General features: G+C 32.2%; 1 protein-coding gene and 1 long non-coding RNA gene across 8 annotated transcripts in view; one reads left to right on the top strand and one right to left on the bottom strand.

The window, feature by feature from the left end:
• The window catches only part of LOC138141418 (uncharacterized), a 59,111-nt gene that overhangs the window by 8,562 nt on the left and 31,355 nt on the right, over window positions 1-19,194 (top strand). For 3 of the 7 annotated variants that reach the window (XM_069062142.1, XM_069062124.1, XM_069062133.1), the window contains exons 1-2: window positions 8,549-8,794; window positions 12,405-12,992. In XM_069062142.1, coding sequence (XP_068918243.1) covers window positions 12,450-12,992 — 543 coding nt within the window. In that variant the 5' untranslated portion in view covers window positions 8,549-8,794; window positions 12,405-12,449. Of the gene's footprint in view, window positions 1-8,548; window positions 8,795-12,404; window positions 12,993-19,194 lie in introns of those variants that run through there. The other 4 variants (XM_069062166.1, XM_069062158.1, XM_069062150.1 and 1 more) reach the window with 4 other exon arrangements.
• On the bottom strand, window positions 688-3,397 carry LOC138141459 (uncharacterized). The gene is made up of 2 exons (XR_011163161.1): window positions 1,735-3,397; window positions 688-1,679 (listed from the first exon to the last, which is right to left on the bottom strand). It is a non-coding gene; the product is annotated as an uncharacterized lncRNA (long non-coding RNA).

Raw genomic sequence — 19,194 nt, forward strand, 5'->3', positions numbered from 1 at the left:
TTTTAAAGGCACATAAGGAGAAGTGGTTAAAATTTTAATAGTAACAGGACATATTAACAGGGTCGATTAATTTTTTAACATAACATCGTTTTACAGAATACGATTTGCGATTTTAATGGCTGTTATTTTATAACATGATGTTTAAAATTAACATATTACTTACAGAATAGGCCTCAATATTGATCTTTTTTTTAATCGAATATTTTTTTACGTTTTTCTCACCCCTTATTTGACACGTCGCTCATGGGATAATCATCAATTGAAACGAAAGATATGAAAATGTTTTTGTGCGATAAAAACTTTACAGTTTTTTTGAAGAAAGAACGATCGCTGATCTAAATACCTACTAACAGTTTTTCATTCAAGTATTTTGATTGAGAATTTGAATTTGGAGAATTTGCGGAAAAAATGATACTTAAAGAAAAAAAATGTTTATTTTAACGAGTCCTATTGGTGGTTAAATTTATTACGTGCACTTCCATAACACCCGGTATATCAATTACAGAATTATACAGGATGATTCATCTTTTACCGCCGGTGGCAAAATTGACCTGAAAATTATAATTTCGTTTTCATATTTTGCAGACGTAACTTATTTTGTTCGATACCTCCCTAGAAAGTGGGTCTGTATCCATGGTTACCAGTGAGTGAAGGTTCCACTTTCGCTCACGCATAATTGAAATTCGATTTTATGAAAAAGAATTTGTATATTGAAAATAATTACATACCAATAATAACTAAACGTTATTCACGTGGAGTTGAACATTTCAAGGTCAAATAATTTTATTTTTTGGCTCTGTAATTATGTTTTGTAAATAGTGACATGCAGCTAACCAACATAATGCGAATTTAGCAATGCTCAATCCATCGTGAACGGTATTTACCTGCATGTCACTGTTTGCAAAATTATTTGACCTTGAAATGTTCAATTCAACGTGAATAACGTATACAGTGCGTTTTTTTAAGACTGGCCAGAGGGTTTTACATGCTAATTTTTCAACCTCCTGTTAACTTTGTATTTGTAATACCTAAATGGTTGTAATAGACAATTTACAAATAAAATGTTATTTGCAAAAAATAGTGTGAACATTAATATTTTACATTTTTTAACGATAGATTCATTATTTATGTTATAACAAGTTTCTTTACTTTAATAAAAATTAAATGAAATGTTCAAAATGGCCTCCAGAGGCAGTTAAGCAATCACATAATCAATTACATATCAAAATTACAAATGTCAGGTGAAATTTTAGGCTACTGAAAATTTAAAATTAGAGCAAACGGAATTCAAAAAATGTCTTTTTGCTATAACTTATTCCTTGATTCTAGTTATTAAATTGAAATTGTTTCAATACATTATCATATCCCACAACTTTACTACAAAACTGGGTTGAATATTTTCATGAGGACAAAAGTTAACAGGTGGTTGAAAAATGTAGCTTGTAAAACCCTATGGCCAGTCTTAAAAAAAACTCACTGTATAACAATTCATCACTTTACATAATTAATCACGACGGCCACCGAATATGCCCATCATCAGTACAACTTTCTGAAGGATCCACTCTTGGTCCGCCGCTTCCAGTAAAAACTTGCAAACATCGTTTCTTGAAGAAGTTGTAGCTTTTTTCGGCTGATAGTTTCTACATTTTGTTTTCAAAAAGGAGGTGAGACTGTTGAACCTGTACAATTTATTATATTAAAACAACTAATAGCTTATTAAAAAAAACCTCTTACCTGGATACCTGGAGATATAAACGTTTTGAAATACAAACAGTGTACTCTTCAACATTGAATACCCGCGCTGATGCTGCTTTCGTCTTTTCCCTTGATCTCGGTCTGCCATTGTGTAAACTGTAAATATTTCCAATTCTTTCTGGTATCGTAATTTTGATTTCGTAGGCACCATTTGGTACTTCGCGGCACTTGCCTCTTCCAGGACGTGTTCCCGGAACACAGAATTCTTCGTCATCCATTTCCACAACGTGGTGTGCACAATCACTTTATTGACTTTGCAAAACTTTGTTTATTTTGTATTTTATTTTTTTCCAGAGCAACAGATCTCTCCGAAAATGTGATTTATTTATTTTATTTTAATTTTATTTAAAATTTTGAATATAAAGTTACAGACTCATTTTCTAAGGAGTTATGTCTGGTATCGAACAAAATCAAATACAGCACTCGAGAGTAAGGCCGCTTTTGTTCACTTGAATTGCATCGACCACTCCGCTGCGCGTCGTGGCCGAACATGCAATTCGCGTGAATAAAAGCTTTACCTTCCTCTCTCGTAGTGTAAATAACTAATTCATAAGGCACATAATATCGAAAAATGAAATGTATAAGTTAATTAGGTCAAATTTTGGCATTTTCTCAATTATTAGTTGTTTAATTTATTCAACCTTGTGGCATATGCACACTCAGGTATTTTCATACAATTTTACCATGTTAAATTAATTTTAGCATATGGTATTATTGAAATAAACGCATTTTGATATTCAAATTTGTATTTGCTTCATGATTTACGACATAATGTCCCAATATCTTAACAATAAGATCTATTAGGGGATCTTTATTGCCACCGCAGTGGGTCCTTTACAACTTTATTCGTAAAATTCACCTAAGCGGTCAGTTTTACAGGGTAGTCATTGTTAAAGAAAATTTACGACACTAAAAGTCAACGAGTATGTACCAATAAAAGCAATTTTTCCATTCAAATCGATTTAATTCAAAAACTATCAAACATTTTTCGAAACGGATTGCAGATATTGATTTTATACGCCATTAGCCACATTCTGATGCAAAAATGTAAACATGAAAATTTTTTGAAAAACAGTTTTTTATAAATACCGGGTGAGATGAGTTTTATCGTCAGCACGATTAACCCTATTAAAAAATTAGTAAAAATTAAGAAACTTTAGGGTTACATTCCCTTGACATAAGACTTCAAATGTGTGTAATCAATTTTCACTAATCACTAAATTTAGAGCCATAAAATTTAAAAAATCGATTTTGAGCAAAAAAAATTTTTTTCCCGACCACCACTATGAAAAATGCGTAAATTCGCACAAATAACTATTATTGAAAGTTGGCTATTGCATGCAAATAGCGAACCCGTGTGCAATGAAACTGGTTAGCCAATCAGATACCTTCTAGCCTGTGCGCAATGAAATCATTGCACACAGTTGTAGTAACCATGGCCACCAATGTATGTTTTGTCCGCAGCTCTGTCGAATAATATTTGAAGTTTGAAGGAATACCGAATATTAGCGTTTTTTTTTGTGGTCGTCGGAAAAATATCGTGTATACCACAATATACTATTTCGTACACGCTCATAATTCACAATTCATTCAAAGAACACATTTACGAAATTCGCATCAAAAGAAAAGTATTCGTTTTTGAATTATTCCAATTTTAACATTAAGAGTCATAAATAAATATCTCATTGTTGGGAACATCTGTTGACCACTTTTCTAGTAATTCTTAAGTCCCTAAAGGGTATCATAAATAACCTACGTCAACTTCTTTTGTGGAACTGACCGCCCAATTTAATAATAAATCATAGCTAAATTTTAGGCTTTAATATCAAATTCCATTTATTTCAAAAACCGGTGATGTTTTCATGATTTCAATGACACCAAATTTTTCCTTAATGTTTGAAAGGACTCTCAGTGAAAAATTATGTAAATTAATGTAGCAGTTATTGAATTAAAACAAAATCTTTACCTGTTTTATTAAAAATTTTGAAATTTTTACAGACTGTTCTAGAGTGATACACAATCATTCCTGAATTTTTTGAGAATTTTAAATTGATTAAAAGTGGATGTTTTCGCACTGACGATAAAACTCATCTCACCCGGTACATACAGGGTGTCCCAAAAATGGCGTACTAACGGTGCACTACGGTGTAGAAGAGACTACCTTAAACGTCAGAAAAATGTTTAAAAAATTCTATTGGACTTATTTGCTGATTTGGCGGTCCTTGAAAGTGGCACTTAACAGGAAAATTATTTTGAAATATATGTATTAAATTGTCATGACAGCTACCTCTAATCGTACATATTATTACAAAGTACAGGATTACTCACTACCAATAGCTAATCCTGCACAATAGTGAATTTAGAGCTTTGGAAGTCGAAAAAAATATTTTAAAGCCACCACGGTAACATTGCAAGGTAATGATGTACGAGTACATCTTTGTTTACATTGTATTACCGTTAATAATAAAAATAATAATAATTTATTTTTTTGTCTGAAAAATGTTTTCCATATTTTTTTCGTGTACATTTAAACATCCTGGATACGGTAGTAAGTAGTTAGTACGCCATTTTTGGGACACCCTGTATCTGCTCTTAAAAAAAAAACTTTTTTTGAAATAAATTATACCAGCCGAAAGTAAATTTTTCGACAAATCAAATCTGTAAATTTCATAAATTTTTCTCAACCCTTAAGGGTCATTTTGCCACCGGCGGTAAAATATGAATCACCCTGTATTCTTCTAGATTTAAAACTGTATGTAGATATTTTCATATTTGATGGCAGAAACAAAAGACTGAGAAGTGTCACAAAATTGTATTGTCAGTGTCAAATTTCTCAAAGACACGTTCATGATTTCGACAGAAATGCAGCAGATTGGCAATAAGAAAAAATTTAAATTTAAAATTTAAATTTACCTAAACATTCCTTTTACGGCGTTTATGAAAAATTTGACACTGACAATACAATTTTGTGACATTTCTCAGTCTTTTGTCTCCGCCATCAAATATGAAAATACCTATAGCTAATAAAGGTTTTGCGTCACTCGCGTCTCAAGCTTTTTTAAATTCAATGTCATCAAAGGGATTAAGTTTGCGGTTGAATTCTGAATAAAAATTTTCTTGCTACATTTTGTCTCTTAGATTTCACATTGTTTTTACGGTTGGCTTCAAAAAAAAAAACGGGAACTGTCAGAAAAAGTTCCGTCAGATTTTATTAAATTTTTATAGTTTGAAACGGCCTTTTAGAATTTAGGTTAAAAAACTGCACTTATGTGTCAGAAATACTACTGTCAAACAGACATAAATTGACAAATTAAATTTCCAATTCACATTAGGTCAAATTTCATTTCCCGTTTTTTTTAAGCCAACTGTACAGTATACCCGTCTTACCGGATTATTATAAATGTACATCAGTTACATCGTAGTTGTCTATGAAATTTGCCACCTAAATTATAGTGCTATAATAGCGTAACTTTCTATACTAAACGTAAATTGGTGTGATTACTTGGTTGCCTAAAAATAAGGGGCTTTAATTTAAAGTTAAAAATAGTAACAAATAATTAAAATCAAATCAACCCACAACAAAATTCTCCTTTTTAGTTGATTAAAATTTTGGAAAAAAATGGTCACAGTAACGTTCCAGATTCTTGGTTGCTCTTCCTTACTTATTTTCCTCAATGTTTTGTTACATTGTTGACCAGTTAGCTTTCGTGTATTTACGCTTCTAAATACATACAGGTCGCTAAAAAGTATGGATACAGCTAAATATTTTCAGAACGGTTTAGCAAAGATCGTTGAAATTCGGCACACAAGTGTTGAATTCACAAAAAATACTCTTTTCAAAAATATTAAATTTGACCCCCCGAACTATTAAAAAAAATCAAGTTAGCTTTGTATCTTCAGAATAAATGAGGTTAGAAAATTGAAAAAAATTTCAGATGATAGAATTTAAACACTTCTAACTGTGTGCCAAATTTCAGCGAGTTCTGTTAAACCGTTCTGAAAATATTTAGCTGTATCCATACTTTTTAGCGACTCTGTATAGGTACAGGCTGGTCCAGCACTTACCATTTTTGCGATTACACATTTAATAATTGTCCAAAAATTCTGAAACTCAGTAGTCAGAATCTACAATTAATATTCTATGATTGAGCATTATCAACTTTTTTCAATTAAATTTGTGTGATGGAGCTAACTTTATAGCGACTTAATATCAAATTGGTCCAAATCTTGAAAGTTTTTTTTCTCTACTAGTGACAGAACTCTCCACCTTTTTGATTGATCCATTTCCAACTTTGAATTATAATTAGGTAATAGTGAAAATTACGATCAAATATCAAGTTAAAGAAAGCTGGAATCCAAGACCGTTTATGGTAGAGCTGAATAGGACAGCTCGTAATGTGATGGCCCCCCAATAAATCTTTTTGACGCAGGGCTGTTGGCTCCCCCGCAACCATTTTCAGGTCAGTACTGGTGAAATTCCAGTGTATTATAATTAAAACGATTCACAGGAACTTTTCATCCGTAAGGGATTTTTCTTTAAATGAAAAATGGATATATCTTAGAAAACTGAATATTGAATAAACCACTTTGCCTTTGCAACAGCACTTTTATGGCATTACCCCTCGTTTCCAATCACTTATAATCATCAATTATAATTACGAATTATAATTAATAAAGTTTGATCCATAGTTGTGAATGACGGTGTGCAAAATAAAATTATAATTAAAAAATTATACTTAACAAATTGTGTTTCATTTGTGTTTCACTTATAATTATCAAATTCTTGCAAACTCCAAGGTTTTTACGTATGTATAATCTGTTTCAAAATCAAAAATCCACCACCTGTTGAATAATGTTGGCAGAAAAAAAGAAATCCCTAGAATAAGTTTCATTTTTCTGGGTTGGTCCAACCTTCCGCCAAAATTTGACCTTCAGTGTGTCACAAATGTCAAATTATAAAAATGCCTCGAAAAACAAGGGATCTTTTAACCGCTAAATTAAAGCGAGCGTTCATTAAGTGCTTCGAAAAATTTTAAAAACACGATGAACTACGACCAAAACGACTGTCAAGAGTTTCATAACCCCACGTTTTTTTGACACTTTCAAACACACTAAAAACAAAAATTGGCGACGTTGTCCGTTGTATTTTCGAGGTAGAATGCAGTGTTGGTGGATTTTTGATTTTGAAACAAATTATATATCCTGTTCACGTTGGATTGAACATCAGTGGTGCAAATCGCACACATTTGGCATTAACTTTCATATGAGTTGTCATAGTAACAGGTCAGGTCATTTGCACCACTGATGTTCATTCCAACGTGAACAGATATTATAATTAGATAATTTGACCAATCAGATTAGCTGTCTTTAAAAATTCAAATTTGTCAGGTAGGTTTTTTGTCAAATGGACGAATTCGACGAAAAATTGGCGGCAAGTGGTTTCAATATCCATTACGCTTACCTACCTTCGTGACACTATTAATTGGGTATATCTAATTGCACGAGACTAAAACTAAAAACGTCAAAACTAGTGACAGTTGTTCTGAAATTTTTTTCTAGTTTTTCATTGGTCTGCAATTGTTATTAATTATTATGATTGTGAACAGCAAAAAATTAAAACATTTGTGTAAAGTGTAATTTTCTAAGTATAATTTATAATTATAATTTCTTAAGTGACTGGAAACAAAGGGTTAGTCATTTGAAATTACTTTAAAACTGTACTTACATGGAAAATATTCGGTAATTGTTCACTTTAACTACTTCTGGAATTTTCGCGTTTTTTCTGGCTAGACAGCCTCAGGACGTCCTCCTACATCGTTTCCCACCAGTCAAACCTTGTGCAAATGAAAATTTTCCTTACCCTTTAGTTATACTAAGACTTGGCGCGACCTTGACGCGACCTTGAAACACAACAAGAGAGAAAAAAAAGGCATTTGCACAAGGTTTGAATGGTGGGACACGATCTAGGAGGATGCCCTGAGGCTGTCTAGCCAGAAAAAACGCGAAAATTCCAGAAGTAGTTAAAGTGAACAATTACCAAATATTCAATCCAAACTATCATTTTCTGGTCCCTTTATTTGGTTGAAAATTATTGAAAAAATGCTGTTGCAAATGACAAGTTGTTTTTTGCAACTTGAGTCAACTATACTTTGGACTTTTGAAAATGTTCACCTTTTTCCATTTCAACCTCAAATATGTATCTTAAAAACTCTCCCTTGTAATAGCTGATTATTTTTACACAAACATTAAAAAAACGTCCTGTTTCATATGCCCTTAGAAATAACCCCATTGGTAGGTACTCACTCCATCTACCTACTTACTACTCGTTTTTAAATTCCCTTAAAGAGTTCATTATGAAGAAAATGCATTCTAATGTATCACGTTGCTCGCGTGCGAGAAAGAAGATACATAGTTTGTAACTGGTTTCTGGTTTCCGTTTGCACTGTCGGTGCTTTTGAACTAAGCAAAGTGAGCCCGCTTGTTTCTGACACATGTTCTCTTTCCTATTTTCAATCTTGAAGGTCCCACTTGGTCCCCGTTTCTCTTGTTGTATCTGCATGCGTGAATACGAAATGGATCGTATCTCAAATAACAATTAATAATGTGTCAACATATCTGTGAAACACCGGAAATTAATCAGCCCCACTCTCAAACGTAGATAAAAGACTTTTTTACATTGTGTAACGGCGTAAGTTTGTTCTTGTGTACGGCGCACTCCTATGTGTCAAGAGCCGCAGCTGGAGAGGTGGAAGCAAGAAAGCATGGCCCAATGCCCATTGCGTATCGACGTTTTGAACCAAGTCATGGCGCGATGGCAAGGCAACCCGAACACAGCATTAAGCCAATGCCAGTATTGCCAGTAATCGAAAGTCCTTTGTTGTGGAGTGTTGTTACTGCCGACACAACGATACACACCGACGTCTAAGTGATTACACATTTAACATTTTTATTTGTTGAACGTAAAAATTTAAAGTGTGCCAGTTCGAAAAGATAACAGTGACATTCCTTCCCACAACCCAAGGGTGATCGATTCATCGAGGTAAATAAAGCCGAACCTATTACAGAACTTTATGTGTCTGCAGTATTATGTCATAAAACGTGAAAAACACCGCTGAAGATATTTTTCAGCTGGTGGCGTTTTAATAACGAGCCAATCGATTGCGATTTGATGCAACAATCGTGCGGTTATTGATTTTTTGGAAGTTTTCGTACGGTGAATTGTCAAGTGTGGAAATATTTTTATTCTGTTCTATTTAAATAAAACCTGGGAGTTTGCCGGAGTGACCTTAGGTGGTACATTTCGAGCAGCTTCAGACGATCGCTAGGTAGACCCAAAATAATTACCGATTGTTGGAATCACTGCAACTCTGTGTATACAACAATTTTAAACGCTTTGTATAAAATAATAAACGAAAATTGCTGCCACAACAATTCTGTTATTAGATCAGAATCAGGCGAGTTTCCACCTGTTAGGTACCTGTCAGGTATTATGTCACTTTTTTATTTAGAACCTCCTGTCTTGACCTTTTGTTATTTGTATTAATTTATCGATTAATTAGTAACAATCTGAATAATGTAAGCAAACTTATAAATATACTTATGATGGGACAAGTCTCATTTTATAATTTATTAAGGAAATTTAATCATTAAGTAATGGTTATTATTAGATGTTGATACTGTTTAAAAATTAATGATAACAAAATGTATGCACGCACCGAGGCTAAGATCAAACACACTTAATCAAGGTTTCACAAGTTTAAAGGTGTTCAAACAGTTATTTACATTTTGCTATATTTTTATAAACTGATATGGGTTCCAACAGAAAAAATATAATGTAGCTTTTGTGCTTCAGATTAGAATTATCGTCCAATTTGTTCGGTTTATAATTCATGTTAATTTTAGAAAAATTAAGTGTAATTTTTATCATTTTATGAGGCTCGTTGGGCGGGTCTAGGTTAACCACACTGGAATATTAGTGTAACAATGCAAATGATGAGACATTTATCGGACAAGGAACAATAGAACAATAACATTATAAATGCTTTAAGCATGACATACACCTATATGGTTAAAAAAACGAGAAAATGTACATAACAGTTACACGACATTGACTCATATAACAAGTTAAAGCACAGTTTAAGTTATACTTGCACATTTTTTCAAGTTGTAAAACACAAAATTACGTTGTTTATCGTATTTTAAAGAAAGTGTAGAGAGGCATCGTAATTACTATGTATTTCAAATTTAAACTTCACTTTTTAATGGAATTTATTTTCATAGAAATTAATGGTTTTCACTAAACAAGGACCCAAATAGGGGGCTACATAATGTGAAGGGAAATAAAAGCCAGATTTTTTTTACTTTCGTCAAAATTTTAAGTCTTGCAAAAAAGTCTTGGTCAAAGATTAAAAAAATATAAATAATTCATGTGTACATATCATTATAATGGGAAAAATTTTAAAGTTGAATTTTTTGAATTTTTCAACAAATATAACTCAAGGTCAACAGCTTAGTAGTTATTTATACTCAGGATTACAATTCAACAACACCTCCTTAGTTAATATTTTTAGGGTAAATAATCAAACCCAGAAAGATTAAATTAAGGCTTGGAAAATAAACTTAATTAATGTTATGTTTGTTAGTTTTCGTCATCGCCATCAATTATTTAAAAGCGCACCTATTAAATTTTTGTTTGCATGTTTCGTTTATTTACAAATTTATATTGTTGCATGCAAGCATGCAAAAATAATTTCAAAAGATAAAATTGGAAGGAACTAAAAGGTACAAACCCACAAATGCAATAATTTGCAGTATTGAAATAGCAGTTAATTCTGTAATATCGGCAGTAATTCAGTTTAACTGGTTTAAGATCAATTAACATTTTTATGAAGCGATTTAATTGCCAAAATAGTAAATCCATTATTCTAAATTGGTTCTGTACCAGCGCTTTATTCGCAATGTTGACGGAATGAGTAATCGGAAAAACTAGATAAAAGTCTGTGTCGGTTTTCTCAGTGATGTTTTTTGGGTGGAGTTACTAAAAATTTAATTGTGTACTGACAATGAGCAGAATAAGATTGTGCATCGATAGCATTGTTTGGGCAATGGCTTTTTAGATTAAGTTTATGAGTTTAGCCAATAAGATAAGAATTTCTTCAAAACGTTACTCACCCTACAACAACAATAAAAAATTATTAGTTCCGCTCTATATATCAGCAGCTGTAAAGCGTTTGTTGTTGATTATCTTTAATGTGACTTTAATTTCTGAATATATGTACATAATTAAAAAGTTAATTTATTTTTTACTCTCACATTGTTTTGTTAAAATTTAAATAAATTTAATAATAATTTTATTTAATATAATTAGTGTTTCCTACTATGTACACCACCACATGAGGATATAGGAAAAATGGTATGAACAAAGTATTTCTTTCTATCATCTCTCCAGAACTTCCTTGTTTTTTTTTCATCGTTAGTATTTATTGATTTACAACATATTTTAATTTTCTTATTTTTGGAGTTTTTAATTCAATCGTAAAACAGAAATAGATTTCTAGTCTAGTGTTTTTCGTAGAGCGAGGTTTAACTTTTGATTACATTTTTAGTTAAATGCATCACTTTTAAAAGAGTCGAGCAACATACATAAGTGAAAGTTTTAATCTGAAATTAAAAAATAAAAGACATTTCAATTTATCAAAACACTTTGCGGGACATCCATTATGATATGGGGCCCTTTTTATTAACCCTCAAACAAGATGCTTTGTTTGGCAACAAATTAATTGACGTCTCGTCTTAATGTCTTTTTTCATAGTTGAGTCGACAGTAATTTTTTATTCCTTTGCCAAATATGGTAATGCTTTAAACTTGTACCTACTTCTCTACATCGAACTTTTAAAGTGAAGTCTTGGGTTGAATTTTAAGTGTCAACATTGATGAAATGAAATCTCATCTTTTTGGTCAGATTAAAAAGTTGCCACTTTTGTTAAACTCTTCACAACTCCATTAGAACCGAAAACAGTTTAATCGATAATTTATGCACCTGAAAAATACTTCCGTTAAACACTGTGTTAACTCAAAGTTATAAATGTACTACTATTTTCAAACAAGCAATATTTATATATCTATTTATACCTAAAGAATTGTTACAGCATACAATCCACTTAACTAGTACCATAAATATGAACGTGTTATGAATATTAATAGTGTACTCTAGATTTTTTCCGTTGTGTTGTAAATAAAAATTCAAAATGGCAACCAGAACAATACAGTCAATTACAGGTTTAATTGTATAGAATAATGATGGAGCGAGTCTTTAATGAATTGTAATAAAAATATATTTTCCATTATTCTACGTTCAAGAGTAGGTCTACTAGAAATATTACATATTATTTTGGGGTAATTATTTTGTTAGTGTAAAAATTGTAAATGACTTTTTAAAATTTGATGGAGGAGTGGTCAATGAAGATTTGAGTCATCCGTGCAATGCAGAACAAAGTAAATGTGAGCCTATACTTGCATAGCTAAAAACTGGAGCAGAGTTATATTTATAAGTATAGATCTGGGAGAGCTTATTTTTAGTGTATTCGCGTCCCGAGAACTCGAAAGAGGAAAATGCAGAGTGGAAACTGACTAAACCGAACCGTTTACAGGTTGAATGGGGAAAGGAGTAGTGCGAGTGGAACTATGGCTGTGACATGGGCGATTTAGCGGAAGCCGTTGAAGATCTTATCTGTACATTCGACGGAACAGGTGATACTACCATGGATACCTTAGCGATGTTTATCTTCGGGTGGATTCTGGCCGCATTGTTCGTATTGTGGTTAGGAAAGATTACCTATGCCAGATTCATGGCGAAATCGAACGAAACGAAAACGAAAGCTGAACCGGTGGTCAAAACTGAAGTTAGTGTCGATACCGTTGATACGAAGGCCGTCAAAAAGACTGTTAGTGCCCCTAAGAGTGGAATCAGCAGTAAAGGAGGAGGTGGAGGTGGTGGAGGAGGTTACGTTCCACCCACACCGCCCGTCAGGAAGAGGCTAACCAGGCAAAGTCCCACGCCCGAGGTCAGAAAAGTCAAGTATGTGCCTGCACCCCAGTGCACAGGGCCGGACAATATTTGTGTTTTGTGGGTTAATGACGTGCTCCAGTGGTTATACAATGATCTCGTCATTGTTAACGAACTCCTCTCCGTGTGGCTGCAGTCCATGAATGAATTCACCAAGAAGACGGCCACAGAGGTGAGTCAATTTTTCCAGAAGTTGAAGTATCTCGTCTCCGAGATTAATTCTACTATAACCTGTGCTACAAAAAGATAATATAAAACTGTCTCCTCTGAACAAAGATCAACATCATTATCCGCCTTCTGAATTGGAAATCAGACATCCTTTATAGCAAATGTCAGAAATCACATTTAACCTTACAGTACATGTCTGTTCCCTAAACGTGACTTTGTTGTCATACAGGGTAAGTCACATAAGGCTTATTTCTGAATTTATTTTGTACGCAACCAAAAATACTAATGACGCTGACCACTTGATACCGTTTATAATGAGATTTAATTTAGTAATCAACGTAGGTACAGCGTGGAATAAAATGATTTACATCTAGTTACCTTTGCATTACCCTTGTAAAAATACGAAATGCCGCTCTACAAAAAAAAGAAAGCCTAACCTCAAAATATATATCCAAATTCCAAATGTGATTTATTGCGAAAGAATGATATGAATGCAAAGTTAAGATTGAAATTAAAAAGGAGTTAACAAAAGCAAGTCACAGCTAGTGTTGAAAGTGGCCACCAAGGTTTGTTAATCCAATTTAGTAAATTGTAACAATTGTCAATTCGATTGATGACATTTATTGACAGAACTAATAGTTCGGACTTCGAAAAAAAAAGTAGAGCGGTACAGGAAAATTTACATGGGCAAAAATTCCAAAGGTAACTAGATGTAAATCATTTTATTCCACACTGTATGTAATTTGGCTAAAAATGTCAAAATGACGTTATCCTGTTTTGATTAATGAAATCAAAAATTAAATTCATCAACTGTCATTTTGACATTTTTAGCCTACGTTGATTACTAAATTAAATCACATTATAAACGGTATCAAGTGGTTGGTCATTAGTATTTTTGGTTGCGTACAAAAAAAAATTCAGAAATAAGCCTTATGTGACTTGCCCTGTATTTAATGCGCCTTATCATTTACTGATGGATTGTTCATATTAAATTTACACTCGAGTTTTTTTGGTATTTGATAAATTTCTTAGATATTCTTACATTCTTTTAAAAAGTTTTCCCATTTTTAATGCTTTTATTTTAAGTAATATTTTTGACTTGTTTTAGATTATTTACTTCTAATTGTTTCTTTTTTATTTTATACCCGTATTATTATGTACAAATGTATTAAAAGTGAAAGTCAAGAATCAAGAATTCTTCGGTAGAAATTTGTGTTTTTTTTTCAATAATCTTTATGTCTGTGTATTATGAAATGGGTATATAGATACATATTTTTTTGATTTAAATTTTAATTTATAACAATCATACAGCGAAGTTGATGTTTCTTAAAAATTACCTATTTTACATTTTTTAATACTATGGTGCTTAATAAATATAATCCCAACTCTTCAATTATGTATTAACATTTTTTGTCTTTCCTAATTCGAAGTTCCATTATCTACCAAAAAACCTTTGATGTAGAAAATTCTAATTATAAAAGTATACATACCTCCTAAATAAAAGAAACATTTCAACATAATGATATAGATGATATACCTACATAACAACACAAACATTAATACTGTGTTATGAGGATTATCACCTTTACACAAAATACACTTTTTTCCTAAAGGCTAAAGCTAACGCGAGTTGCCACAGTTAAGGTGTCATAATGGGGCGGACAATAAAACTTTATATCCCTCGTGTAATTATTGCCCTCGCTGTTTATCGTCGTTCTAATGATGACAGTTGTGCTGTGGAAACGAGCATCAACTTTTGCTCATTTTTGGGGAAACATTCTATTTAGTGTGATATGGTATTTACTGTATTAAACACGAAGAGTTTAAAATTTCATTTGAAGAAGACAAACATTGAAATTGCATAAAATATGTAATGCTCATCTTCTTATTTATGATTTAAAAAGTCTGTGATTTTTAGAATTGGTTTGTGATTTTTATTTAGTTTTTACAGCCTTGCTTCTTATGTATTTTTCTCAAGTTACTACAGTTGTCATGGCTCGATGTCAACATCCTTCACATCATTTTTTGAGTACAAATAAAATACAAAATACACGAATGTTATCCAAATAAAAGCTGCCCTCATATTTCATCTTCAGATAGTGGATCATTGTTATCGCTAGTTCCTATTATTTCTCCTAAAATGCCTCCATCAATTGAATACTCCGTAGTCATCAGACCCTCAATTGTTTAAATAAATTCTCCCAAGCAAGTTTAGTTTAAATTCATTTTACCGAAAGGTGAACAAAAAAAAAACCTCAGTTTTGAAACAGAACATAGTTTTCTTTCTTCCCAGTTTGTGGCGTTTTGCGTGATGAATCGGCGTTTGGTAATACATAATGTAGTTATTTACCTACCTAACGCATGTGGGAAGATAAATTTCCCGCGTGTGCACTTCCTGCATTAGTGCAAACGCGGGAAATTTCTTCCCGAAAAAGTTAGATAATAGTTGTTTGTGCAACAAGTGAGTAAAGTAATACTTTTTTTTTACGAGAAGGAAAATTTGCCGTTCGAGCGAAGTGAGTACGCAAATCCGCCGAGTAAAAAACAGATACTTTACTAACGAGATGCATACAAACATTTTTGGCGCCCGTAAGTTTGGATAACAATTTTTTCGACACTCAAAATTTGAAAATTTTCTCCTGTGTGAACCCGTGGACCTTTAAAACGTTCGTTTTACTCGCCCACCCATTCCAAAAAAATCCTAATTTACATACGTTACAAAAACTACTAATTATGAATGAAAAATTTTATAATTGCGTTAAAAAGTGACACGCTACGGCACTTTTTTTAACGCTTCTTGACCGGTTCAAAAATCACATATTTTATGAACGCAAACGAATGGAAAGGCACTTTTTTTGATGGACGTTAAAAAAATATTTTTTCTATTATTGATTCAAAAAATTGAAATTCACGCATAGTTATCGGTGCCTGAAGTGGGTCATTTTCTAACGTGTATTTCTTTTTGCATTGTTAGTAAGATCGAAACCATAGAAACCATACAAAACAGTGTGTGAAATGCGATTTCACGCACACGACTATTTCTGTGTTTCACTTCACGCACTGTATTTTATTAGTTACCTAGCAACATGGTCACTGCATTGAAACTTCAGAGTTCCTTCAAAAATTTGAATTTTTAATTTCAATTTTTTGAATCAATTATAGAAAAAATATTGTTTATATTTCGTGCGTGAAGATGTTTTTGTGCATTCAAAGGCTTATACTGCCTCGACCTTCGTCTCGGCGTAAAAGACCTTTTCATGCACAAAAAACACTCTGTTCACGCACTTAATATAAAAATAACTATTTTGTAACGAATATCTCAAAAATATTTAAAAATAAAATTAAAAGAGTAAGGGCCAGTTTCATAATAAACTTAAAGTCGACTTTATCTTAAAGTGACTTTAATGGATTGTTGCAACAATATGTTTCTATGGTAAATGGTAAACTTTAATGTTAAAGTAACCTTAGGTTGATTATGAAATTGGGGGTAAATAATTTAATATTAGTAACTTTTTTACTATTGAGTTGGTAGCACTTTCCGCGCTGATAACTATATAAATTAGGTGTAGGTTCATTTTTGGTCCATAATTTCGTCCACATTCCAAATTCTAGTGACGTTCATAAGGTCGTTTAATAAGGTAATGATCTGCATGGGTTTTTTATCTTCTAAGGCAGTCAAAGTTTAAATTATTTTTCTACAGAGATTTCTTTAGATTTAGGATGATCCCCTGATGTACTAAAGTCTATTTTGCATGCGTTGGCAGTAGTCAGTGAACATTAAAACTTTACAGTTTTTGGAATTTCACTCCCCGAGTAAACTATTTCTCATTCAAACTTGTCATTCAAACTTTTCTATTACGAGTATGTATAGGAATACGAGGCAGATAGTGAATTTCAATTTCTGTTTTCCTCCCATCTTAGTTACGATCATTGCAGTTATTCTCTCTTTGCTATGTGTGCAACCAAGACATTCTTCATTTTTAAATGTTAAAATTTTATGTGGTAGACATTTAAAAACGGCCGAGTTTAGTGGGCATTAAAAATGCTCTTTTCATAATACCTTGACAATAAATCGGGACATTGTTTCTCCATTTCTCGTATACTTCTTCTTGCATGTTGGCACGTTTTCCACACATTCCTCTCTTTCATGGATGTTATATGTATTTTTTTAAATTTAAGCAACTAAACAGGAATCGCGACCAAATTCGTACGTTCTAATGATTAAACTACCTTTACTTTGCAAGTGGTCTTATCACGAGCTAATTTAATAAGATTAAGGCCCGGTTTATTCACCTTCAAGTAACTTTATTTGAACGGTAATTACCATGAATCCATCATTCTAAATCACAGCAACTACTGGCCACATAAATTTACTTGAAGGTGAATAAACCGCCCCTTAACAAAGCAAATCTGTTACAAAGGTAGATACTTTGAAGAATTTTTTTTTAAATATCAAGTGAATTATCATTATTAATATTCTTGGAAACTTCAACTTAGGGAAACTCCTATTTAAAACAACAAGCTTTAGGGTCTAGCTCTAAAAATTCTAGTTAAATAGACGCCCAACAATTATTTTATAATTTAGCTCATTAATCATTATAATCTGTAGTAATAATAATTTTTTTCTATAATTGATTCAAAAAATTGAAATTCACGCATAGTTATCCGTGCATGAAGTGGGTAATTTTTTTACGTGTATTTTTTTTGCATTGTTAGTAAGATCGAAACCATAGAAACCATACAAAACAGTGTGTGAAATGCGATTTCACGCACACGACTATTTCTGTTTTTCACTTCACGCACTGTTTTTTATTAGTTACCTAGCAACATGGTCACTGCATTGAAACTTCAGAGTTCCTTCAAAAATTTGAATTTTTAATTTCAATTTTTTGAATCAATTATACAGTGAGCGGCAAAAGTATGGAATAAATTCATTAAAAATTAAACAAAATTTTTTTCAAAAAAATATTGTTTTTCTACTTTGCGTTCGTACTGATGCTATTACGATACTGTTTTGCGTATCGTAATAGGAAAAGGCGTGATATAATAATAATACTAAAAATAGTGAAATTTAATTTTTTAATTTTGACGGATACTGTGGTGTCGCGGCAGACCGCAGACGTGACCTTGGGTGGAATCCTTCAACTTTAACGGTTTTCAATTTTAATTTTTTTTTTCATTGAAAAAGTGGCAAAGTAGAAAAAATACTGTATGACATCTCGTTTATAAGGCATTTTATCGCACTTACTCCTTTAGGGCACTCCTCGCTACGCTCGTCGTGCTCTAAAACCGTGCGTGCGATAAATTGCTTCTTATAAGACTCGTATCATAATATACTATTATATTTCGTGCGTGAAGATGTTTTTGTGCATTCAAAGGCTTATACTGTGCCTCGACCTTCGTCTCGGCGTAAAAAGACCTTTTCATGCACAAAAAACACTCTCTTCACGCACTTAATATATGTAAAAATAACTATTTAGGTGCTGTTTTCAAAGGAATTATAATTGTTTGATGGAAATATGTATTCATAATGATGAATAAATCCGGCCCCAATGCCGTTCCTCCTTTCATTTTTAGAAAATTGTAGAATATTGGAAATATTTTATTTCTTTTACATTTTTCGAATAACTGTGACATTTTTTTAACTATGTTTACTTTTTTTTTCTTTTATGCAATCATTGTTTTGATTTCAATTATCAACTGTCACATTTCAGTTTTGATTATTTTGATCAGATATGTCCAACAAGGTTAAAAATCTATTAGCTGTTGTGGTTTGTAATTAAATTAATCTCACTCCTTGGTTGTTTTTATTGTTGTATGTATTACGTAACAAAACAAATAAATCCGTAGATCTCGAATACAATTGATTACTACCTAAATGACCTGTCAGTTAGTTTGATTTCTTGATTATTTTTTTGTAGAAACTTACGTTATTTGATGGTCAAGGAAACAACTGATGGGAATCGGCTTTTTTTTCATGTAACAAATGAAAGGATTTTGTCCATTTTTTTTCGAACAGTTCCATTCTGTGTGGGTTTTTTATTAACAATTATTTCTTACGTAACAACTAATCATTACATACATACAGTTGAATCCCAATCATTGTCACTCTCAGTAAATCTGAATGTATGTATACATCCCGTACAATTTTGGCGTCCGTTCATTTGAATAAAATTTAAGAATCCAGTCCCAGCCAAAGCTTCGCT

Source organism: Tenebrio molitor, chromosome 1 (genome assembly GCF_963966145.1).
Source record: "Tenebrio molitor chromosome 1, icTenMoli1.1, whole genome shotgun sequence".
Lineage (NCBI taxonomy): Eukaryota > Metazoa > Arthropoda > Insecta > Coleoptera > Tenebrionidae > Tenebrio > Tenebrio molitor.